The sequence below is a fragment of the Leptinotarsa decemlineata genome, unplaced genomic scaffold (assembly GCF_025532065.1).
Source record: "Leptinotarsa decemlineata unplaced genomic scaffold, Ldec_3_MD MMD2_P_RNA_scaffold_2, whole genome shotgun sequence".
Classification (NCBI taxonomy): Eukaryota; Metazoa; Arthropoda; class Insecta; order Coleoptera; family Chrysomelidae; genus Leptinotarsa; species Leptinotarsa decemlineata.
Genome location: NW_027412529.1, coordinates 13,046,378 through 13,063,876, shown reverse-complemented (window position 1 = coordinate 13,063,876; position 17,499 = coordinate 13,046,378). Strand labels below are relative to the sequence as shown.

General features: G+C 32.5%; 1 protein-coding gene across 2 annotated transcripts; it reads left to right on the top strand.

Annotated features, from left to right (window-relative positions):
- Positions 1–2,323: 2,323 nt before the first annotated feature.
- On the top strand, positions 2,324–16,264 carry LOC111503585 (monocyte to macrophage differentiation factor). 2 transcript variants are annotated; one of them, XM_023157929.2, is made up of 5 exons: positions 2,324–3,043; positions 4,189–4,264; positions 7,598–7,843; positions 9,272–9,524; positions 12,225–16,264. In XM_023157929.2, exons 1-5 carry the CDS (start codon positions 3,025–3,027, stop codon positions 12,411–12,413), a joined length of 783 nt encoding a protein of 260 aa, XP_023013697.1. In that variant the 5' UTR covers positions 2,324–3,024; the 3' UTR covers positions 12,414–16,264. The 2 variants fall into 2 exon arrangements, with proteins under 2 accessions (XP_023013697.1, XP_023013698.1); XM_023157930.2 differs by lacking the exon at positions 2,324–3,043 and adding an exon at positions 3,088–4,023.
- The last annotated feature ends 1,235 nt before the right edge of the window (positions 16,265–17,499 follow it).

Sequence of the window (17,499 nt, the reverse complement as noted above, 5' to 3'; positions counted from 1 at the left end):
AACCATTGTTACGGAAAAAACTCTTCGACACAGGATATTTCGTGGAGTTATCAAAATTGAAAAACGTCCCAACTGCCTGAATAAACGAGATGATTCACAGAGACTATCAATAAACCAATAAAAATAAACTTAACGTTGAAAAACAAAAGCGATGATAATTACACTACTAAATTCAAATATAATCAAATAAATACAAACAACATAAATATAAAAATTGAAGATGAACGTATAGAAATATACGTTCAGTGGGATTTCAACTTGATAATTGTTTATCATTTGACGACCACTTCAAAATATTGAAAAAAGAATGCAAACAAATTATATTTTTTCTCAAGAATCGCCAATAAATCATCAACAGATACAAAAATTATGGTATATACATCAATAATCCAACCCCATTTTGACTACTGTGCATCTATTTTATTATCTTTTAATTTGAACAAACTGCAACAAATACAAAAACTACAAAATCGAGGAATGAGAATAATTTTAAAATATAATAGGTATACACCAATTTCTACCATGCTCTCTGCTCTACAAAGGCTGTCAGTATCTAAAAGATTATTCTATTACTCCATGGTTTTCATTCATAAAATATTAAATAAAATGACCCACCATACTTGCTATCATTAATAACTTTCAATAAGGACATTCATCACCATTCTACTAGGCACAACAGTCACATTCATATAAATAGAACAAATACAAGAAATTGTCTTAGCAGTTTATTTTTTAAAGGTTTTGTCCGATTCAATGATTTACCTGATTCAATTGAATCATTAAAGATTTTCAAGAGCGAACTGTTAAAATATATTCATGATGGAAATTGAAAAATTCCTTTTTGATCAGTTCAAATTATGTATGTATATAAAGTTGTATTATTTATAAAAAAATCATAGAGGTCATAATTGTCACTCCACATATATCAAGATAAAACGCGTCAATTGAAAAGTCAAAAATTGATTTACGGCAGGTCGTGAACCTGTACTAATTGCAATACTTCTGCTCTACACCTTTCCAGGAGCATATAAATACTGGACCAGAACAACAAGGTTATCAGTATTCTCTTGGAACTGAACAAAGTGAAAACAAATAAGCTAGTAACGATATTTGGGGATGAGGTAGATTACGACCCTGTCGTCAAGTCATGTGACTTCAGTGTTAATTGGTTCTTGAAAATGGTTTCAACGAAGCAGCCGAAACGTCGAACAGAAGCAACTGCAGACCCAGTTTACATGTTGTAAAAAAATATATAAAGCACTGAACATGTAGTGAGTATACTCGTAGACAAGCCTGAAGAAGCTATTATATAGCAAAACACGTGTTGCGGTTTTGTAAAACTGTAAAGTGTTTGTCGAAAACCTCACAGTTAAGTGTTTTTTGAATACGTTTTGGATTTTCATCAAGTACCTATCGGCCGATTCCATCACATATAATAATAATAGTAAAGGGTCTTTATTTACTTGGCGGAGTTTAGCATAGCTATTCTTCTATGTATACAAGTATAATCAGTATGACAGAATATATATATATACAGTAATGTGAAGTTGCAGGTGTGAAATTCGTTTATTCATAATTGATCGTATTGTATAATATTGATACAATGGGTGTCAGAAAAACATCACTATTAACTCGATCCTTATTCTAGGTTTCACATGTAGGTTTTTAAGTACTGATTTTTTTAATGTGGCTAAATACCAGCCATCCCAATATACTGTGTATTGAAAAACATATTCATATAATGTTAGGTTGCTTAAATTAAACAAATGCTATGTATTTCTGGAAACTGAAATCATGTTGCGAAATGCAATGCATAACTCTCACATGATAGTGTCTTTATGAACATGTAAATGTTATTTTTTTCTCTACTTTTACAACGACTATAAATACTAAGAAATAATAATTCATGTTTTGGTGTTTTATCGGTTCCCCAATCCATATGAACTCCGTCAATATTAAGAATAAACAGTAAATACCATCGTGATCATCGTATCATGAATCAAAAAGGAAATAATTTACTGTCGATGATCAAAACTTAAGTCAACAAGCCTAATATTAATCCATGACTCCTTTTCGAAAAGTTACGTTACGAGGAGTATTAGTTTGCAGGTGAATCTTTTCTGCTTCGATACTTTTATGGTATTGACGAGAAGCTGATGTTATCCTGGACAACATAAATTACTAAATCCCATATAAGTAGAAGTGAGATAGGGAGTTGTCAGTTTTAGCAAACATGAATATGAATACTCTCTGTAAACAAACTTTAAGTATACTATCTATGATTTTACTATGAATCTATACAGAAGCATGAACAAAGAAAAACTGTTTCATCATCAAAATCACGGTAATATTTTGTTTTATGAAGTTTCACAGTTTTCGATCTAATCAAGGAATTATACCCTCACCTATACTTTCTAGGAAATGTTTTCAAATATATTGATTTATTACTTATTCAAGGACGATCGATTTTCACTCGCTATCGTCCAACCCGTGTTAGAAATCACACGTTAAAAGGTAAGACCTCGATGGTCCTTAGCTCGCATAAGTTTCGACTTCTGAGAGTTGTTGCTCGTAGGGGGGCGACAGCGAGAACGGAAAAACAGACAGACAAATTAATCCGATTGAAGGCGAAAAAGCGCACATTTGAATATGTACATTTTTTGGATAACCTTTCTGAAATCATAAACCACTTATAAAATACATATTTTTCAAGTTCGAGAAGCTCATAAAGAGTTGAGGTAATCATTATGACTTATCCCATCTACACATTATGCAGCAAAAAGGATCAATAAATCTATCTATCTATTACATTATCTACCTGCATATTATCTTATCCAACATACAATTCGTTTCAATTTTACTAGAATAAATATCGGGTTTATTCTAAAACGAAACCTGACAAAGTGTATAATCCCTCACATAAGCTTTTCGAACTTTTTGCTGACCTTCTCCGTTTCATAGCAGGTAACAAGTAAATCCTATCGAGTACCTACTTTTATTAGTTTCTGCTCCACTCGCAGTGATATGAGTGCAAAAGTCAAAGGTGAGTTGAGAAGAAAGTTGAATATCCATCTTATCTCCGGTATTGTTTCATAATAATGATAAATTCATTGATTTCAACTATAAATACATATATTTCAGTCAGTTAACATACAGTGAACTCAACTGAAGAATTGAATGAAGTTACCACTTATGAAATACTCGTAATTCGATGGAGTTGAACTGTTCATAGTGCAAAGTTCATTATTTTCTGAGAAGCGCGAGACTTTTCATTGACTAACATTTTAGAGATATGAACAAATTCAATTGATGAATATATTGAAAATTTATTATCGACAAAATATATTATCATGTTATATCATAATATATTATCATATTATATTATGCGCCACTTGAATCAACGAAGTAGCCCGGAGCGCCAATTAATTTTTATTGTGTTTTTATTTTATTTTTATCGTTGTTTTAATAAAGTCAATTTCTTATCAAAGTATCAAACTGTTTAAACGAAATTTACTTTCAATATGAAACCACGGGAAGATGAAATCGAAGTCGAAAATATCAGTGAAAACTCATCACAGAAAACAAGTAGACCATGAATATATAATTTTTTCGTACAAAAATGAACAAAGAGTTAAATGTGAAATAGTGTAGTACAGTGTAGTACGTTTCAATTTTATGTCCCGTATGAGTGGGTTTTCGGTATACAGATGTTTCCCCACTTACTGTTGTCATTCTTAGACGTTCTGGTGAAGAGGACCGCTATGCCCTCCAACGAAACTGTTTTAATTATTATAACAGCAGGAGTCTGGCCAAATGCGCCCAACTTAAAAGCAAGAAAGAGAGAGACTGTATTTGTATCAGAAGAAGACTCATTCATGTGGTTTGTGGCTGTGGTTGAGATTGACTTTGGGATTGTTTACTCGTCAAAGGTTTGAAATTGAAAGGTTGACAGAAAGATTGAACATTGAAACGTTAGGTCAAAGATCGAAGGCACGGGCGTGCAATTTGTTTATCCATTTATTGGTTCGTATAAAAACTTTTTGATTTCGTTAATATGAAATGATAAATTACATGTAGTATTTTCCAATAATTTATTAAAACTATAATGTAAAAAAATTCAACTCAAGTTTTTTAATTATTGGATCTCTCACCTTATTTCTTAAATGTTCTTATACCACAATGTTTTAGGTATGATAAGCAGTACACTTTTGAAACAATACGTGCTGTATTTCAATAGACATACTTTTCTACAAAAATTCAGATGGTAAGTTTTCATTTTTTTATTTTACAAACACTACAGGTACTACATAGGTACCTACTAAATAATTTCATCAGTTACTTCGCACATGATACCTAATATTAGTTCAAATACATTTTCTCATTTAGTCAAAGGCAACTTTATTAAATAAGGACAGTAAGGACCATACATAACAAATTATACTCAAATAACAGTGATCAATTATGTAAACTCAGAAAGTGAAACCATCCAACTGGATGTGCCTCAAGGCCTAATTCTGGGACCAATTCTTTTTTGTTCAAATTAGTAATGACTAGTTGTACATTCACAACACTAAATAAAATGATACTCCATGCCGGTGATATAAGCATTTTATTATCACATAAAAATCTAAATCTTATAGACATAAGTAACATTGCATCTGATGAATTTAACTATTGAAACATAAAATATCACTTTAGTATCAAATCTAGTCCCCACCAACATGTGTGCTAAGACCCTAGAACAGAGTCACATATTTTTTTTATAAAATATGAAAAAATAACTTTGAAAGTACACATTGACTATCTATGCTCCAAAGTAGGCAATATAACTCATGTCTTACAAAACTTGAGGAGATTCTGTCACTATGAAGGTTTCGAAATTCATATACTAGGGTTTGATTCAGTCGAAATTGCAATATGGTCCGATATTTTGGGCATCTCTGCACATGTAAAACGAATCTTCAAAGTTCATGTACATAATAGACTTTCGTAAGTTGTTATTTAAAAAAAAGTATTCTCCGATTGCCATATATTGTTTATGCATATTGAATTTGATTTTTTCATCAAGGACCAAAAATACTGTGTCAAAGACAGACATTAATTATTATCAACCATTCTCTCGTGAGAGTCTAGCTCCGAATTCTAGGACAGAAGGTAGTAAAACAGCATTAATTTTTTTTTGAATAATTGTTTGTATACAGTCGATGAATTCCTTGATTTCAACCTCTCACCCAACCTTAATGTGTATTTATATCTTGCGACAGTATATTCAATCACTGATCAAGTTTACATATAACATATAACATTTTTTGTTATAACATCTGGTGTTGTAACAAACCCTGATATCTATTTACTGGACATAAAACGGATAATCTAACATCAAACTGTCCAATAAGTAGCTCATACCAAAATAAGGACTGCAAACGTTAATAAAAACGACGTAATACTGGCCTGCCAAACTGACAAAAATATGAAAAAAGTTTCTGTAGACAAAGTTGCTCATACTAATTTACCAATAATTACTAATACCAAGACAGTAGATCAAAATCCCTCATTATATGAAGAATTGTCAAACTTATAAGGATATAATGAACATTTTTAGAGAACCATCTTTGTAGGGTCAATAACAACTTAGCATTCAATTCTAAAATCCTTTGTTCATCAAAGCAACTGACGCTCTTACTGTTGAATATTCAGTCATTTAGCAACAGGACCGATGATTTATTTATTTTCTTAGGAAGCCAAAACTTTCCTAAATTAATCCTTCTGATTGAACACTGGCTCAAGGTAGGGGAGTCTATGCATGTACCAGGCTACTCACTAATTTAGTGTAGTGGATGACATTCATTGTGTAACTTTAATTTTGATCAAAAACTCTCCTGACGGAACTGCTATAGTATATTGCTACTAGAAAAAACTTTCGAATTAAGCATTAAATTCTGTCCCTGTTGTGAAACTATATATAATTTACGTTTATAAAGCTCGTTCATCAGTTCTTAAAAAACTTAGAATCATTGCTCTCGCAGCTGGCAAATAATTCATCCGTTATTCTTACTATTTCAATATCAATTTTGAAGACCCCACACTCCATAAGTATATCATTGTTAACTAGTCTCCTCACCTTTTTTGATTTAGTCATGTATACAAACTATCACACTCGTATTTCTCAATACTCGGCTTCAATAATAGACTACATTTATAGTAATTTAGATCTCATCAGTACAGACTGTTTTGTTATTCCTTCTGGGCTATCGGATCATGAAGCTGTGTTAGTTTTTTCTTCCCAATTCCCTTTCAGTACGTCCAGTAAAAGTGAGAATGGAGTCATTCCTTCAGTAAAGAGAATTGCAATAGTATCTGTCAATGTTGTGAGCGAACGAACTGGCATTCTTTGCTAGATAATTCTAAACCATCTCCAATGGGTTAACAAAAAAAAAACAAAAAAGACCCTGTTTGAAAAATGGCATTAAAATATTTGCCAAAAACCTAAGGTCATTACATAAGGAAATTTATAGGTCCTAGCTAAACCGCATTTGTTAATTACTATAAATAATGAATACAGGTCAATAAAAAAAATCGTGCTAAGCAGACCTATTACAAATTAAGACTAGAGAAAACACACAATAAAGACACCCATACTATTCACGAGGTCATATCCAGAGATTACCATAAAATTAAAGAATGGTGTCCGTTATCCTTCAATATCAAGAAGTTTGTCTCACGTTGCTTTGCACTAAGAGTCATCTCTTCAGAACTAGGCTATTCACATTCGAGAACAGCCTATTTTACTCTCATTATCCCCATATTAGACATGGAATTGCCTGCTGGGTAGTTTGGTCAACAGATTTATTTCAAATGATTTTTGTACTTCAAAAGAGGGCTTTCTCATACATGTGTAAAGCAGCTACCAGGGACATGTGCAACCCTCTTTTCAAAGCTCACGGTATATTGACAGTAGCTGCCTTATTTATTTTGGAAACTGCATGCCCAGGAGGGTAATTTCATTTCTGACTCCTACCCCGGAGTATGTGTTTGTGGCTTCTAGACTTTGTCTACAGGTGGCGCAGTGGACATCCTACTAAATTAACTGCAGATAGAGCTTATAACTGCTTGTAATTGATTTTGCTTGTTTGGGACCTTCAAACGTTTCACTCCGTCTAAAATGACCATTCCGGTACTGACGAGGAGCTAATACTCCGAAACCAGTCTATCGGTGATCATCCGGACCAAATGAAATTAATTTCTGCTTTTCATACATAAGACATTATTTGCGACGAATCTTCCACATGGAAGATGTTGCACAGGTGCCTGATCGTTTTACTTCAGCTCTCTGCTCAACATTAGCTGGGTTAATTGTTGTTTCTCTGTCGGGTATCTGCAAAATGGTAGGTTCACTTGAGAGGCAAGGGTGAGGTGTTTTCACCTGGACTTATATATACTTTCTTTGTAACTACTTTATTATACTTACTTTTCAGGTATACAACAGGTTTGAATGTATATTGTTCTGGAAAATGGCTTTATTTTATTTTGGCTTTATTTTTTTGTTTTTTTTTTAATCCATATACGTGACTACAATAAAAATTGACTTTAATTTCAGCATACAATGGATGAACAAACGAGCACAGCTCAAGGAAGCCTATTGCCCAACATCCATCGAGCATTTAGCCAATATTATTACTCATGGTTTCTGGATTATTCCCAGTATCATAGGAACGTTCGAGTTAGTTAACAGATCTAATGATCGTGACCATTTGCTCTCTGCCATCGTTTATGGTGTCACTTTGATATTCCTTTTCTCTGTTTCAACCAGTTTCCATTGCGTTTTTTACTGCAATAAATACAGGTAACTAAACTATTTACTATTTTTATTGATATGTATGTAGTCTATCCATCTATCTATGTATTGTAACGAATTAACTAATTTATATTCAACACTTAGCAACCAACGCTTAATTTATCTTCACTGTTCGAATTCTTTGTTTAACCGCTCAATTTGCTTTCTGGATACAGACTCCATCTCTGGACGGGAAGCAGAGCTTATATATCGGTAACGATATAGATTTATCTAGTGGTCTCTGTACTCGCCTAGTATTTTCCCGGCGAGTCAGACTGCTTCTTTCATGGTGATGTCATGTTTATTCGCTGGCTGAGATATCGGTCAGGGCTGGCTTCAGATTCATTACAGTATCTATTAATATCTATTATTAAATTGAAAAGGTTATATTTTTAGGAGTGATTAATTTTTGGGAAAGATGTATCAAGATGGAGTAGTAGAGCGCCAAAAACTTTTTTTCCCAAAAAATCTTATTATTCATGATACATGAATAATATTGTTAAATTTCATCTTCAATGGGGAATGTTCCTTAATTTGGGTTATTACAGAAAATGCAAGTTTGAACAAAATAAAGTTGAGTTTAATTCATGAGTTTTTCAAATTCACTTCGAAAAGTATTCAAATTGATGTTTCAAATGTTGGGTTTTGATTTTTAAAGGGATTTGTTTCTAATTCACATATTGGCAACAGCGCCTATATCAAGTTGAAATAATTTATACCTATCTAGATATTCTACTTTAAAAAAGGAAAATATAAATTATAGTTCAATACCACCTCCACAAGCCACATAACCAACAGTTGTTTTGTTATTTATATATATATATATATATTTATATATATATATATATATATATATATATATATATATATATATATATATATATATATATATATATATATAGCATATCATATGTTACAGAATGTTTCGGAACTCGGAACATAAGTAAACAGAACAGCACTCACGCCTCTGAAATATCTCATCTTTGTTTGTCTCATACAGGTAACAGATTCATTGTCCTTTATTAGCTATAACCGATGTTGCCAAATGGTGAAATAGAAACGAATCCCTTTAAATGTTGAAATGATAAGTTTAAAATGCGTTGTTTTAGAGCTCTTTTATGAAAACTACTTGATTTTCGTCAGGAGGAACATTCCCCATTACGAGTTCATTGATTTTGATTGAAATAAATATTCTAGATGTCGTTTTTGAAAATCAGAATAATTTTCATTACATTCAGAGATAAAATGTTTTCAAAATTTCTGAAACATATCTTGTATGTAAAAAAACCTAAGAAGCAAATTAATATATCTTAGCAGTGATGAATAATTGCATTTCTCTTTTTGAAAAAAATGCAATCGCTGTTTAAATTTGTAACAATTTCATATAAAATGTTAGCTGAATACAATCATTAATTAAGCCTTTTTTCATCATTTCAGGCAGCTGAAGGATATTCTTCATCGCTGCGATAGAGCTATGATTTACATCTTCATTGCGGGATCTTATTTTCCATGGTTGACACTAGAACAACTGCCACAAGAAGGTTGGGCTTCCCAGATGCGATGGATAGTATGGTTTCTAGCCGTCATTGGTGTCACTTACCAACAAATCTTCCACGAAAAGTACAAAATGCTAGAAGTTATTTTTTATGTTGTTATGGGACTTGGCCCCGTTCTTCCAATAATAGCTGAGGTAAACATAACATAAACTGCTATATTTGATTTCAGCCTGCAAACATTCTGTTTTGAATTTTCTTAGGACCTTGATCATTATATTGGGGCTCTGTTAAAAAGCATCTTCCCGTTTATGATGGAATATTTTGACATCCTTAACAATCATTTGTCCCTTTGAATAAAACTGTAGATTCAAAACAAATCTGATTCCTTTAGGTATAAATAGCAAATTCATATTAGAGGAAGGACATAAAAATAAAGAAATTAAGTCCCGAAAATTTGACTTGCAAAAGTTTTTTATAGGAATTTTTAATAGAATTGTCCTAGATTCCAAAACTGCCAGATCCAGATTTTAGCAAAGTTAATGTCTTGACAATAAAAAGAGTGATACAGTGTCTGTGAAAAAGTACTATCGATTACTTTTTTCTTTTATTTCATGATATAACATTTTCGGGAATAATCTAAACAATGCCTTCATTCTCAATGTCTTCATTCTTCAAAAAAAGATTATATGTTGCATCCGCGGGAATCGGGGATGAATTCCATTCGTTAATAATGGGTATTATAAATAAAGGAACGTTAAGAAATAATGTAATATGTGGTAACAACACTTTACGTAGCAATCATCTTCATCAACCTTTTACTAGACTGACTGAGGGTCAAAATTCACATCGTTATCAACAAATCAGATTCTATAATAAATTTAGAGATATTTTTGGTCATCTAAAAAACATATAGGAAGTAAAATATTCATCATCAGAATATTTGTTAAATATGGCATTTCATTCCATAGAGGAATTAATTAATGTCACATGTTTTCTATTTTTATAATTCGACTATTGTCTTCATTTACATGCAATATTTATTAATGTCTATTATGTATTTTATGTTTGTGTATTCCAAACAATTGTTTATTCTTTTATATATTTTATTTATTGATGCAACTAGTTGCAACAGTCTGAACGATCGATTTTCACTTGCTATCGTTCAACCCGTTTTAGGAATCACACGTTAAAATGTAAGACCTCGGTAATCCTTAGCTCGCACAAGTTTTGACTTCTGAGGGTTGTCGTTCGTAGAGGTGAGACAGATTTCAAACAGAAACACACACACAAAATGTGTTGCATTGTTTTAAAGATCTAAGCATGCATAGGGACAGACATCGGGAAGCGATTTTGTTTTATACTATGTAGTGATTATTCTTACATAACTAAGTACATTGACATACCATATCAAAAAGGAATAAACATTCTTACTATTATTATAATTACACTCTATTGCCAAAATATTAGCTTATCCTTAGGGCTGGAGCTCTGGGATCTTGCGCTATAACTATAAATGATTGCTAAGTTTTTTATAGATGTTCACCAAACTTTCGTTTCATAATTTGTCATGACTTGTTTTATATTAGGGTGTATCATGAAGAATTAATTTTCTATTTAGTACTTTCATAAAAAGAGATATAATTCTTTGTCATATAACAAGTAGTAAAAGTTTCATCAGTTTGTTTTCTAATAATACTTTCAATCAAAATCAGAACCTGCCCTTGTTACAATGGGAGTCCCACAAGAATCAAAACTGGCCCCGCTATTTTTCATAATCTTTTTGAGTGATATAGTACTTGAATCCTTGTCACCAAATATATAACATATGCAGATAATTGAAGCCAAATAGTACCAAAAAACAATCTTCCACTCTCGATAGAAGTCTCAAACAAAACTGCAGAGGAATTCTTACTCTGGTGTAAAAATAATGGTTTACTAGTTAATACAAATAAAACAGTCTTCGTGTTCATCCAGCAAAAAAATACTTCATATGATTACAGTCCCCTCATAAGAATCCATCATAAATCTGTACAGCAGGTCAGTCATATTAAATACTTAGGACTTACAATTGATCAAAAACTGACTTGGGAAGTACCTCAAAAATGAGTAGCTTATGTTTTGTAATGAGACAGTTACGGGGAACTGTTTCATTGCAGGTACTCAAACTGACGTATTTTGGACTCATACAGTCTGCAAAGTCTTATAAGCTGACCTTATGGGGAAATTCCGCCCATATGACAAAAGTATTCACTGTGCAAAAAAGGATAATAAGATGTATGGCAGGTCTAGGTCACAGATAATCCTGTAGAAATATCTCTACTGAACTGGCACTCTTAACATTGCCTTCACTGTATATCTTCTTCATAACAATGAATATCAAGAAATATGAATCAAGCTACATTAAAAATAACGTGATACATAAACATCACACTCGGAATGGTAATGAACTGCAATTACCATACTCTTGACTGGCTCTTGGTCAGGGATCCTCAAGTTATCAGGGTATCATCTGCTATAATATAGCACTTTAGCTATTTGGAAACATATATGTAGTTTCACTGAATTCAAAAGTACTTTACCTGACTACCTTACAAAAAATGCATTTTATTCAGCTGAAGAATTTCTACAACTCTAGGTATTTTTGTATAATTACTTTATTTTACTTGTACAAATAATTAGATTTTACAATTTTAACTAATTTAAGCTGATAACCATTCTTGCATTTTTTTAATATGTCTTCTTAACTGCTAACATGTATATAGACATTGTAACTATAGATAAGCGCAGTTGCTTTATGTTCTGTTCTGACTAGTTTGATGAAGTTTTATATTTGTATGTACTACATGTATGAAATTTTTGATGACGAATAAATTTCTATTCTATTTTTTTTTCAGCATCATTTTTTAGGAATGAAGGAACTATCCATGGGAGGTTTACTGTACCTACTGGGAATTATATTTTTCAAATGTGATGGTGTTTTGCCTTTTGCTCACGCAATCTGGCATCTGTTTGTGGTTTTAGCTGCCTATTTTCATTATAGTGCAATACTGGATTATCTCTACCCAGTATTGAAAACAAATTGATAGTACTGCCAAGAAAATCTCTTTTGAGTGATTACTGAGCGAACATTTTATTTTAGAATGACATGAATTAGAATATTTATTTTAGAAATAGTATATTTCAATGAACTGACATCACTTTTTGTTAAAATATTTTGTAATTTATAGTGTGAATCTTTCTACAGAAATATCGAGTTCAGCTGGTCTGAATTTTGACGTGCGCTCTCTTATAAAACAAGCATTTAATTAGTATTTACAATACGTGTGGTATCAATTATATTTTTTAATAGTAAATAGCAACTCTCTATGGCCAAGCTTTTGTATAGAATTCCAATGAAACATTCTGCTATCTGCTAATAAAATGGCAGCTGGATAAATGTTTCACTGGATTTTTATTTTATTACGAAAACTAATTTTAATTTTCAACAAATCCGAGCAGTGTTATTTTTTTCAAAGTCAAAGATGCAAAACAACCTTTTCTTTGTATCTCCGATTTTATATATATCATAGGTTTTACCTATAAGTAAGATTTTTTAAGTTCAGGTCTCTTTTTGTCAATTTATTAATCCTGACTATGACTTTAAAAATAAATTCTGGAAACTGTATGCATCATTAAAAAGAAATGTGATAGAGCATATCCTATTCAAGCATACCTTTACCAAACTATTCAATTGTCTAAAAAAAGTGCTGACTATTTGAAAGCGAATGGGAAAAAGAATGAATGAAATTGCAGAATAGTAGAACAGAAATATTGGGATGAGTTAGTTGAAAAAGTTGAAAATAAAACCAAAAACGTAAGAAAATAAACAATGACTATGAAATGTAATATGAAAATACTAATTTTTGAAGAAATCAAATTATTGTGACATGAAAAGCTACTTCAATTTTTAGTATCAGTAGCCTTCAAGTAATAACTGGTCTGTTCCTGATACCTAGAAACTATTTGTTTGTTAATTTGGTGTGCTTTTCCTGTTTTGTTTAGGTTTTCTTGTCTAGTGCATCTCAGCCAGTTTTCTCGGCTGAAGTAAACTAAAAAATTCTTTCTGACCCTGAGTCTACACAGGAGATGGATGTCGAGTTTACGACTCCAACTGACCTCCCTGTAAATTTAGATCAGGTGCGAGAGCTTCTCAACTCTCCAACTCTTAATCCAATAACTGAACCTTTAAAAAAGGTTTAATGGTGCAGCCAGAAAACGATTGAGTCGTTTCCTCAAGAGCGGGATAACATATGAAACCGCCTTGCACCAAATTCTCGAGCGGCGTACGCAGCATCTGTCTCAGGTTGAGGAACAAACCCTCCATGAGCAGGTTAGCAAATGTTTTCAGCTCTGAAATGATGATTCATCAAAACCAGAGGCGAATAAGCCCTGCACGGTTGAATGTAAGGCATTGTCAGGTGTAGCTGACGTGCAAAAACCCTCATATGGGAAGGTTGTCGCGGGTATCAAGGTGGCAATCTTGCACCTTGACTATCCGACTACCTCATTAACAATGAAACAGCAGAGCAAATACTTTGTGCCTGCCCCGCTGGGGACCGAATCAGGTTTTTATTGTTCGGCAGAGCCGTACTCTTACCATCTGACCTGAAAGACCACTCACCATACAAACTAATCGGCTTCATTAAGAAGCTGGGTTTATTTGATCGAGTGTGAATATGTGTGAGCCACGATAAATCCTTGCGGGTTGCGGTGGAGGGTCGAATATACCCACTCACTTTGGACCTAACCTAACCTCTTTTCTTTAGGTTTTCTAGTTCAGTGCATCTCAGCCAGTTTTCTCGGTTGTCTTCCAACATAATATGAAGTGGTCTGAAGTTGAAATCGTACGCTGAGAGCAGCACTGGTTTAAAGAAGCTGCCCATTTACTTTGCTAGGCTAGCATGGACTATAGCGCACTGAATCAGAAAACTGAAAGGGGGGAAACCGAAGTACTTGAGCCAGTTATAAACTGAAAAGGATTGTGGATACTATCAATTGTATTATCATGAAGGGAATTGAGAAGTCAAACATTTCCAGGAATTTTTCAAAAGAATGACTTCTACAAACAAATCTGAGAGCATATGAAAGTGATAATATTCCTATATTTTTATCTTAATAAGTATTTATTTATGAAGGTGTTGCATACATATAAATATACATGACTGAATAATTATTTACTTTTAAAAATGAAGATTCGTCAATAAGATTTTGTCTTGGACAATTAGGTATATTTTGATTGATTGGGGAAAAAATCATCAGACCGTTTTTGTGGAAAATTTTATGGTAAATAATATAGCTCATTTTATCGTAAAATTACAATAAATAGTAAAGATAATAACTCATTTTTATCAAATTGATTGTTTCAGAGATATAAAAAAATGTTTTGTCACTTTGCAGCTTGGATTTGCTTTGACTTTTCAGGGAATATATTCAATAATAAAATACATGACTAATAGTGTTTCACTCTGATCCAAATTTTACTTTGTCTGTTACTATTACTAACTGAAATTTAATTATTATGAGGTTAAAGAAACTCAATATGCCAAAATATCAGGAGTGTTATATATGAACAAATGAATGTACAACTAATATTATGTTTGTGTTTACTACTTGCTTCGATGATTACCGGTGAATGTCGAGTATTTTTATTATATTAGGTAATTATGGTGATATTCACATTTGTCAATCAATTGTGATAAAATAATATAATATGGAGAACAGGAAAGTAGGTAGAACATTAGTATAGGATTTTAGTATATCTATAATTCTTCACTGAATTGTTCTTTAGGTTTAGGAAAAAACTTGTTATGAATACTCATATTAAATCAATAATTAAAGGTATTAAGGTTATTTGTCATAAAACGCTGACATAAATATGGTATGGAATCTTATTGTGAAATATATTCAGTATTCTTAGATTAATTTTGGAATATTCTTGAATTTTTAATTGTGAAAGTACAATTTTCATACAAGAAATTTTCTGTTGCTGAAAATGAAAAACATTTAGTGAAAGCCCAAATATTTCAAAATTTGAAATAAAAGAACCGAAATACCATTCCAACCCTACTGATCTCTGAAGTTTTTGAAGTTATTGATCTATAGGAGAGGGAGGTACTTACAATTTATTGAATCATGTTTCCACAGTGTAAAGTATATATGAAGTCAATTCGAATGGCATAAAAACTAAATAGTTACCAAACGTTGGCAGTTTCTTTGTATGGAATGGGCGGCTTGGTATCATTTTTTTTCAAAATTAATTTTATTTCTCATCAACCTACATGGATTTTTTTATTAGTATTATTCAACTGTTCGGATTGACGTCGTATAAACTATATATACATAAAAGGTCTGTGCTAGCTTTCAGTTTGTATTGTTTCTAATCGTCCAAAGTCAGTCAAGTCCGTTGTGGGCTAAAAAGATTTACACAATAACATGTTCAGTATTCACATGGGCGACTTTCAGAAACAGCCCTGACTGAGAACCAAAACAGGCCTTGATACTTAACAAACATGCGCATTTGTTGGTCCTGATATATCACATAAGTTAATGTTTTTTTTTTTATTATACACTATCAGATCTGTAAAATGTCTAGATATGCTGAATACAAATTTAATACTTCGAATATTGACGTCTTCCAAAATATGTTGCCAAACTTTTTTTTACAATTTTCACTTTCACATTTATTCAAAACTTGATACATGTTGGGTTTTCCCCATATGCGCTTCCTCTCATGCAGTTTTGTATTCAACATATTTAGTTTTTTTTTTCGAAATATTTTACTAGTTAGAAAGTTTACTTTCTTTTCTTGTATTTCACCATAAAATTGTAAGTATAACTGCTTATTTTTTTAGTTTCTATTTGGACCCAAATAAAAATGAGATTTTATTGTGATATATTTTCAGTGTACCTACTTTGAAATAGTTAAGGACTATATTAATTAAGAGATACAGTGTTTGATGTCTGACCCCAAATGAGAATTTGCCTAAGAGCACAAAACCACTTGTGATGTCAAAGTTTAGAGAGGAAATAGGGAATAGTTCATCCTATGAATCTGTGGTGAAAAATTGATGAAAGGTCGTAAAATAAAATGCTTTTGCAAACGTGAAGCGCATGAAACCACGATTTGGAAGGACCCTTTGACTTATTTCAAATATTTATAACATACATCATATCTGGTTAATGAACTTCCTATAGTGGATGATCGATTTATATTTTATAATAGATTTTGTTGTAATTTATTTATTTCGGCTCACCATAAAGATGTTTGGAAGGGGGGATATCAGAAAGGTAAGTTTCCACCAAATATTGTGAAAAACGAATACTTTTAGTAGAATAAAAAATGAAAACCGAAACAAGCCTTTTTTTTGTAAAATTTAGAATATGTTGGAAACTGATTCATACAAAGGTTTTAAATCTATATTGTAACTAATCTGAAGCCGCCTCTGACGGATATGCCGGCCGTCTCGTCGAACAAACATGACCTCGACTCGAAAGACTATTATAGTGGTTGTATTTTGGAGAAAAGTATGTGGATTATTAATTTATTGGATATCCCTTTGCGCTAATCATACCAGAAACACAATTACTTTTTAACTTGCTGCCAGCCCTACGTTAACTGCTGATTATACCAAACGTACTCTGCACGTCGTCTTGGTAAGGGAGCCTGGCTCCCTTACCCTTCGGACTGATGTTTGCCAGAAGGACAAACGGGTCATAACTGATGGTATGGCGGCATGAATGTCCTCAGACAATAGTACCGCTCTTCACGGTGTACCCACCTGGCTGGGGTGGGTTGGATGAAAAAATTGTTCATCTTTTAACGGAGGACATAGGGGTCTCATTTGACAGAGTGTCGGGGCCTTCTATATCGGGAGGGGTCGTCTACAGTATAATGCATAGCTTCCCTAACTAATATACCAAACGCCAATCGAGAACACCTTTTAACTGCTTGAGCTTGTAGACTAGTCCTCTTATTATTCTCAGAGAGATTTGCCATGCCTGTACGGTGCCTATACCAATACAATACATACATGTATTTTGAAGCGGGTATCGGACTATCCTTTTCTGTACAACTTATTGGCGAGGGGGGTGGCGGGTAATGAGAGGTTATGGATTTTTTTTTACATTTGA

What these genes read in the sequence shown, in the direction of transcription:
- LOC111503585 (XM_023157929.2), top strand. An exon ending in TTTTACTGCAATAAATACAG is followed by an intron (nt 7,844 to 9,271) that starts GTAACTAAACTA and finishes TCATCATTTCAG; the next exon opens with GCAGCTGAAGGATATTCTTC. An exon ending in TTCTTCCAATAATAGCTGAG is followed by an intron (nt 9,525 to 12,224) that starts GTAAACATAACA and finishes TTTTTTTTTCAG; the next exon opens with CATCATTTTTTAGGAATGAA.